Source organism: Berghia stephanieae, chromosome 5 (genome assembly GCF_034508935.2).
Source record: "Berghia stephanieae isolate SIO BIC M18660-M18661 chromosome 5, UCSD_Bste_1.3, whole genome shotgun sequence".
Lineage (NCBI taxonomy): Eukaryota > Metazoa > Mollusca > Gastropoda > Nudibranchia > Aeolidiidae > Berghia > Berghia stephanieae.
This window is the reverse complement of record NC_088364.1, coordinates 14,687,954-14,696,902: the sequence shown is the minus strand read 5'-3', so window position 1 is coordinate 14,696,902 and position 8,949 is coordinate 14,687,954. Positions and strand designations below refer to the sequence as shown.

Here is an 8,949-nt window from a genome sequence, read left to right as displayed (position 1 = left end):
TAGCACTGGTGGTAGGGACTCAGTGGCTAATAGCGCTGGTGGTAGGGACTCAGTGGCTAATAGTGCTGGTGGTAGGGATTCAGTGGTTAACGACACTGGTGGTAGGGACTCAGTGGTTAACAACACTGGTGGTAGGGATTCAGTGGTTAACAACACTGGTGGTAGGGATTCAGTGGTTAACAACACTGGTGGTAGGGATTCAGTGGTTAACAACACTGGTGGTAGGGATTCAGTGGTTAACAACACTGGTGGTAGGGACTCAGTGGTTAACAACACTGGTGGTAGGGACTCAGTGGTTAACAACACTGGTGGTAGGGATTCAGTGGCTAATAGTGCTGGGGTAAGGACTCAGTACTAATAGCGCTGGTGGTAGGGACTCAGCGGTTAATAACACTGGTTGTAGGGACTCAGTGGCTAATAGCGCTGGCGGAGGGACTCAGTGGTTAACAACACTGGTGGTAGGGACTCCGCGGTTAACAACACTGGTGGTAGGGACTCAGTGGCTTATCGTCAGGTGGGGTAGGGACTCAATGGCTTATCACTCAGGTGGCGTAGGGACTCAATGACCAATAGCAATGAAGGATATATACAGTGGGTAATAGGAACTGAGTAGTAAAATACAATGAACAAAAGTAGGATACCATTACCTGCCACCACTGGCAGTGAATACAATTTATTTCAACAACAACAAAAAATAAAATGCAGTGTACACCATATGAACACATAAGAAATGCATATATCATATAGAAGGAAACATAAAAACAGAAGGCATAAGGTGGAAAACACAATGACAGGAAAAGCATAATCAGCATGGGCAACACAATAGATCAAAATCCAACTTAGATTTGGTGACTACAGTTTTTTGATACATCATTCTCACACTCACAGCCGAGGTAGCAAAACAGTGTTGAAATTTAGCTCCTCTAAATTTTGTTTTAAGATGTTCTAGTGAGCGAAAGTGGCATCTTGAAGACACAAAGGTTTTACTCTATCTCTTACAATGAATCAAACGATGTAAGGAAATCAACAGTTTTCATTTAAAATTAACATTTCGTTTTGCTTTTAACAAAAGATAGATGTATAAACTATGACTTTAAAATTTTAAAAACTATTTCCATCATTGTTTACAATTGAAAACAAGGACCCGTTTATTCTTCAAACTTGAAATGAAAGTTAAAAATACTACAAACAATATTTTTTTGGTATTTGTCTCATGTAATTGTAACCCACCCCCTCGTTGAATATTAAAGTCAGTCGCAATACAACTTACAAAAAATATTCTGTTACTTATATGACCTGTGTACATGTATTTTGAGTCATATGTCACTTCAGATTATTTACATGTCTCTTCATTTTTATGCGATTCAGATTCAAGATCATTCTTTAAAATTTAAAAACAATCAACACAAAACCATTTCTTCACATTGTAGTGGCTACGATAGCCAACACAAATGAAGTGAAACCAGTTGCAACAACCTTCGCATTGGATCATCTTCAATTCATCATCATCTAAATCACCACAAGTTTCACAACGGAAAATATTTTCTTACCGCTTATGATTGACCCGAGACATAAGAGTACATAAGCCATCAGAATCAAAATGGCCATGAATAACAGAAATATCATGATAAACAAGAAGAGGAGAGAGAGATACTACATCTCGGACATCACAAGATGAATATAGTCTATCGTCACGAACCTCACTGACAGAACCCTTAAGAAGGAGAGAGCACTGCTCAGAAGAAGATAACTCTGAAATATCTTCAAACCCCTGGCTTTTCTTTTGCGACGTGTGAAAGTCTGGCGATGTTTTGGTCAACCTTTCACACGCACAGGCTGCAGAACAACCTGACCAAAAGAAGGAGCAGGGTCAGGAGAAGAAACGAGGTTGGGACAAGCCATCCTGAAGAGGAGGTGAAGAGGAAACTAGAGATTGGGACGAGCCATCCTGCAGAAGAGGTGCAGAGGAAACTAAAGGTTGGGACGAGCCATCCTGATAGAGGGGTGAAGAGGAAATATCAATAGGTTGGGATGAACCATCACCTGTCCACAAAGGAAAGAGACTGGACAATTGAAGATATTTGTCTTCAAAGTCCCGATCTGCCAACAGAGACATGAAAGAACTGATTATTTTTATAAGAGCTCAACAGTTTTGTATTTTTCTTCAGGGGTCCTGTACAACCGACGAGAACTACAAACAGAGGAAGACAAATGACCAGGAAAATGAACTCCAGCATCCAAAAGACAGGGTTTGAACCGGTGACTAGTGTGCACACACTAATAAAGGGGCAAGGACAAAGAGTTACGTAAAAAGAAAATATGCCGACAGGGCAGGTCAAAGTATACAAAAAAGGAACAAGAACAAACAGATGGAGAAACGACATACTCATCAGAGTTGTAAAAAATTACATAATTGGAAGAATCAACAGAATGTTGTCGGACAGAGTAAGCTATCTTCTGAAAAAGGTGATACTGCTCACCAACAAGGTCGGCAGCATAAGGCGTAAGATCTTTATTAATCTCATCTAGGATCATATCATGGCCATATGACGTAGGTTTCGTACATAAAAATTTTACATGGTGGTAACTAAACCTAGAGAATAAATTCAGATCCAACTGAAGCAAGGCAGTCATGCAATCATTCAGAGGCAAACTGGAACAAAGGACCGACTTGATCTTTTGGTGATATGAGTCACAGTGGTTGGTAGTCGTTAAGTCAAGCTTTCCCACTCCAACCTGCCTGTGAGCCGCCCAAAGCTCAGTCTTATTGAACCAGTTTGCCTCAAAATAACTGACAGTAGGCTGACTGCTTACTTCAGTCAGCTTAGTCTTTAAACACGAATACTCTTCGACTGTTAAGGCATCTTTCATCTCCATGAAAAGGCCCTTAATTGTTTCTGGCAGCTGTGAAGAAAGTCCTTTATTGCAAAGAGCTTTCCTCACAGCAATAGTAATATGAAAGGCACAAACAATACCGATTTTTTCAGGGAAAACAAGGGATAGGCTCCAATCTCCAAAAAATCTTTGTCAACAAAAAAGCACAAAGTACGTGTTGAATCAAACGTTTTGTTTTTTTAATTACAACACTTTGACCAGCACTGTTACTCTGTTGCAAGGAAAGAATGGAAGATTGGATGGCCCTTTCTAGTGTTGTCGATGCACATAACAGTCAACAGAGGTAAAAGATAAATATTGGTCTTACGTCTCATCCATTACTAGGACTTCTCCATACATATCGGCTAGTGCCATCATTTGTTTTGTTACATAAGACAAGTACGGTATTTCAAACGTCCCTCCAAGTCCATAATGAAGTCTACCCTTCCACCAATGCCCACAATGGACTGAAGAGTAGACTCCACTGCAGAGGAATATGATGCCTTGGGGCCCAGATGTTTCTGCCTGAAGTTGTAAATGTCCTTTGTCAGAACATTTTTGCCTTGTTCTTAGGACACTACCTTGACAATGCCTTTGGCAGAAACACTGGGACACCCAAGGAGAAGCTCCATTCCGGGCGTCATTTCAATTTTTCTTGACTCCGAAAATACAGCGAGAGCCTGAGGAACAAAAGAATAAATAAATAAAAGATGAACCATTCTTAAAACACTATGTTTAAAAAAAAAAAAAAGATGTCTAAACCATTGTTTACCCGCACGCATAATTTACTACTTGAAGATAGCTTATACAATGAAATAATAGCTCAGACAAAATAAAATTTCAGTATTTAAGTCGCTGGCAATTGAAAAAAAAAATGTCAATGGACTCTAGATTTAGGCAAAATTCTGTGTATGGTTCAAATCTTGTTATCTTCAATCTATCAAGTCACTGTGCCTTAAACATGTGGTACCGTACCTCATGAATACGGGGACGAAAACCCATTTTAAATATTTATAAATTGTCTATTGTGGTACAGACCATGCCGATTTTAATCACACATCCATTAGGCACATTTTGGATTCAAGCACACTAACTGTCCCTTACCAAATTTTTTTACTACAGTGCAACCCTTCGATAACGACATTGCCCGGGACTGGAAAATTATCGGTATCCAGGGGTGTCGTTATTCCGGGGTTTTCAAGACGACAAAAAAAGGTGCATGGTGAGACCCATAAATACATAATAGTGCGATGCACGGTCCAGTGCCTGAGAGAAGACACGTCCAAAAACATTAGAATGAGTCTTTCTCCTGTTTACAAAGGGTATAGATGTTATGTGTTTGGATAAGAAAAATAATGGAAAAATTAATCTGGAAAAATAATGAACTAACACACATAACTCTGTGTAACCTTGAACATTTATAGTCTGGTTAATACAGTATAGTGGGAATTACTCATAATCATGGATGTCAAAAAACAATAACAAAGACCTGAGTGATGTCAACTTCGTTCTATCTGTACCAGTTTCGATTTCACTTTCAAATGTGTATTGTCTTTGTTATGATTATAAGCAGTACTTGAACGCCATTTAACAAAATTAGAATATAGCAAGAAAATCAATTACCAATATGATAAATTCCCACGAGAGATATAGATGTACACATCTAGTTTTAATTTTAATTAAAATGAAATCCATACGACACTGCTGATGATATTTGAATACCGAGATTCTTTTTTAAGCACCAAAATTTACAAGCACTTAAAAATTAGTAGACCTAAATCTTGCGAGATTACCCCCCCCCCCCCCCAAAGAAAAACAACAAAAAAAACTGGTATTAATCACAATAAGATCAAATGTGGACTGATGTTAAGTGGAACAACTGATTTTTCAAATAAAAATAATAAAATGAAAGAGGCTGTTACTGCTTTCCCGGCTATTCCAACATATTACGTATAAGACCATAAATATCCTTAATTGCCCCCATTGGACACTGCATTGCCTGATATCAGCTAACCTCAACTGACCTCAGACAGGTAGCTTTCGTGGATGGTTAATGGACCCTTGAGAGTACCATCCACTGATAAACTTCTTTTGTTGTGAGCAACTGCAGATTCCACGCAGTGTAGTAAACATGTGTTCTGATTGGTCGGTAACAAAGCAATCTCATTGGGAGGGGAAAAAAGCCGTTTTTAGAGTACGAGATGATGATGGGGTTTTACTAAAATGTATGTTGTTATTTTGGGGGTTTTTATTACTAATAACATATAGCAAAAAATTTGGATTCAGGGGTGTTGTTATCCGAGGTTGCACTGTATAACATGCCTTAAAGCATGGTAACTCTGGCTTGTTTGATTTTGTTTTTAGAGGTTTTACGGCCCTTGCAACACATATAGCTTATATCAGCGCCAGTTTTTTTTTTTTTTTTTTGGTTTGTTTGTTGCTTTAGGCTTTTTCGCTAAGCTGAATGTAAGCTCCATTTCAGTATTGGTTGTGAAAGACCTCTGCCAGAGGTAATCCAAATTGGCCAGCTTCTCCATCTTTATGGTTGATCATGCATTTATTGTCAAAAGAACAAACGTCATTTCAATATTTTGATATCTGTCTATTGTATTGTCCAACTAGGACTCTTTGGTCACTGTTTGACAAATGGCGTCCTCTGGTGATAACAGCAATAAGTCATCTTCGTGCTCACTTGAGCTTTTTGGTGCCATGAAATACAATGGGCTATATATATAGGTACATGGATAGGTTGTTGGAAGTTATTAGTCGTAGTAGCGTCATTAGACTGGTCCACCTCTGCGATAGGAAGTCTGCTAATTCTGACAAAAACTAGGCAAATGGCATCAACCAAGTTACCCTTCCTTGACCGAGGTGCATGCACACTCCACGATGTACTGCATGCAATAAAGGAGATAGAAGGAGAGAAAGAAAACAAGAGTATGATGCTGAGAATAAAAAAGTGTGAAAAAAAAAACAACATACACTCAATTCCATCTGTCTGGCAATAGCCTGGCCTTTTCATTATAGGCAGACAAGTTTATCGCATGGGCAGAAAGATTTTATGCAAAAGCATGAAAAATATCAAATAATCTGAAAAAAATGCCAGTGGTAATTTTTGTCCCAAATCAGTTAATATCAAGTGATATTAAGCACAAGGTAAAGGTAAATTGTGCTCAAATGCCAAATCCAGCTTTTTTAAAAAAAAAAAAGCAAATGGACCAATGAAATGTAAGTTTTTGACACTTTGAACTGAAAACGTTAAACTGGCAATTCCGCCCCCTTTTTTTTTTTCAACCAACAAGAAACTTGTTATTCAAAAAATCGGTTCATAATCCACCAACTATTAACCATTTCACTAGCTACCAACCTGTGTTATTTTATATGAATCCCTAGGCCTCAATGTTGCTCGCCCCAAAACCGACCCCATATTTTCCTGTCTTCCTCTAAAAAAATAATACAATTTATTATCACACTTCCATAAAACTAGATCCAACAACATATTATCCAAATCAGAGATGAAAATATCTAGGAAGCAAAGATGGTGGAATATTATCTAGCTCATATATGAATTTTAAGACACACAGATAGCGGTGTGGATAGACAGCTCAGTACATTAGACCACCTTTCATTTTGCTGGTTTTTTTCTGTACTGGTTCGAATCCGCTTGCTCCCTCTTTTTATTTTTTTTCCTTCTTACTTACCAAATGATGTTAATTGTTTTTCCTTTTTGTTCTGAGCAGGAGATTTTGCAATATTCTAGAGAGAGAGAGAGAGAGAGAGAGAGAGAGAGAGAGAGAGAGAGAGAGAGAGAGAGAGAGAGAGAGAGAGAGAGAGAGAGGGGTGGGGGGGACCACAGGCTTTCCCTCTCATAGCTTGTTACAGGAATAATAATAATATAATATGTTTGTTTGTTTGTTTTTAAGGGTTTTACGGCGCTTGCAACACATTTAGGTTATATCAGCGCCAGTAAAAAGGAAGAAAATGGGATAGTAAAAAGTTCTAGAATTACAATTAAAGCACCCAATAAAAAGTATGACAAAGGGGTTTTGAGAACAAATAGGGATCAGGTGCAGATTCCAAGAGCAAACCATCAATGTACTTAGTTTGAAATCACCTACAAGTCTCATCCAGACACAAGCACAAAATCCAACAAAGAGGAACACACTCAAATGCTTACATTATACCTACATTCAAAATAAAAATAATAATACATAACAGAGAGATGATTTACAAGGAAAAAAATATCATCTCCCAAAACAATAACTATGCATTTGACTGTTTCCCTCCCAGCTAGGATTCCGGCCAGTGCCAGGACAAAACCAAGTAATCTCATTCCGAGACAAAGACAGAAAGCATGTTGGATAACAGATATAAGGGGATAGAAGACACAGTATGTACCTCCCTGCCCGCTATGGGAGGTCAGGATCCCCACCCAGTAATATAATATGGAGTATGATGAAGATGGTGAATGGTGTTATAGGGGGATGGTGGAAGTGAAGGATTGTAATGAAAATATTAGGAAGGTTGTTGTGATGACGATGATGATGATGATGATGTTGTTGATGGGTTTTTTTGTTTTTTTTTGTGTGTGGGGGGGGGGGGGGGGTTAATAACGATTACTATGTTACTAGTGTGCATCTTGTGTGAGTGTGTCTATGTCAATATTGTATTGTTATAAATGTGTAACCAAATGACAAATTGCCACTTTTTTGGGGACAATAAAGATATATTATTATTATTATTATATATATGAATATTTACATGTATTCAAATGTAAGATAAAGGGTAAAAATCAATCATACATTAAATAACAAACAAAATCAATCATTCTCTGGGATAAACGAGAGAAACGCAATTGGATGCTGTATTGGATAGTGACATAAATATGACATACAATGTAGGCAATGTCGCTGCTACCAGGCTAGTATCTAAGTTAAATAAAGGTGGCTTTGGATACCATAAGATTAAGGAGGGTCGGTTCCCATTATGAGAAAAGCATTGTTGGGTTCAAGTGCCATCATTATTGTTAACTGGGAGAGAAAGAAAAGAAATCAACATGAATATTCACACTTTGTTGAACTACAGAACAAAATCTAAGATGCACGACACCCTCTACTTATACCTCTGGACTAAAAGCCACAAGTGCACTAATCGCATTCATGTGTCTTCCATCACGATAAAATGATGACATCCATGGTCCTGTTATCAGCTTGCCGAGAAGACCCAAGGCCCGTAATTCAGTGACAATGAAGTCACTCGATAAATCTTCTAGCAATGCTCTTTTTAGTACCGAGTCCCTCCCGTTTTTAGGGTTCAAGAAGTTCAGGAAGATATCCAGGTGGGTATACACAATGGCAGCGAGGTGGAACAAAATGTGCATTCGGTTCCCGACGTACCTGAATTAAAAAAAGGTAAGTACAAGAGACACAGTAATTATAAATACACAAGAAAAAAAATCTTAACTTTCATAGAAAGTAGCTTAGTTAAATAACATGCATCCCACTCAGGGACGGCTGGTAATAATGGGCAGGGTGGGCAAATACCAGCCTGTTTTTTCAAGTTATATGCTGTATTACCAGGTCCGAAATAATCAAATCTAAATTAGATAATTTCAAAAGTTACTCCTTAAAATTGATACTTTGTACTGAAATCAATTTGTGTGTATTTTTGATAGATTGCGAATCACCATGCATCCCGTAATACATAAACCAGGATACGCTCCTGTTCTTTTTATCACCCCCCCCCCCCCCCCAACCACTCCACTCCACTCCGCCCACATCGTCATCTCATCGTCACGTCGCCTGACGGTGATTTTGCTGTCTGGCCTCTCTAGTACTAGGTCGGGCTAATTCAAATGAGCCCACCTTATTAACCAGTGTACACTAAATAGAGATTTTGGCAAACGAACTTTTTCTTATTTATTGCCTTGCTTGTGCTGGGAAGGTTCCAGTATTGAATTAAATTTATTAATTTACTAATATTATATCAATTTAATATTAGTTTGTGTTGTTTTAATATATTTGTTTATCCATTTAAATTATTTCTTTTTTTTTCCCTCGTTTTCTTTAGTGTTTC

At 38.1% G+C, this 8,949-nt stretch overlaps 1 protein-coding gene across 3 annotated transcripts in view; it reads right to left on the bottom strand.

Annotated features, from left to right (window-relative positions):
* Window positions 1-638: 638 nt before the first annotated feature.
* Window positions 639-8,949, bottom strand: part of LOC144972457 (uncharacterized) — a 15,460-nt gene continuing 7,149 nt past the window's right edge. For all 3 annotated transcript variants that reach the window (XM_078913648.1, XM_078913647.1, XM_078913649.1), the window contains exons 4-5: window positions 8,023-8,270; window positions 639-3,554 (exon numbers count right to left, since the gene is read on the bottom strand). In XM_078913648.1, the coding sequence (XP_078769774.1) occupies window positions 3,520-3,554; window positions 8,023-8,270 (283 nt within the window). In that variant the 3' untranslated portion in view covers window positions 639-3,519. The remainder of the gene's footprint in view (window positions 3,555-8,022; window positions 8,271-8,949) is intronic.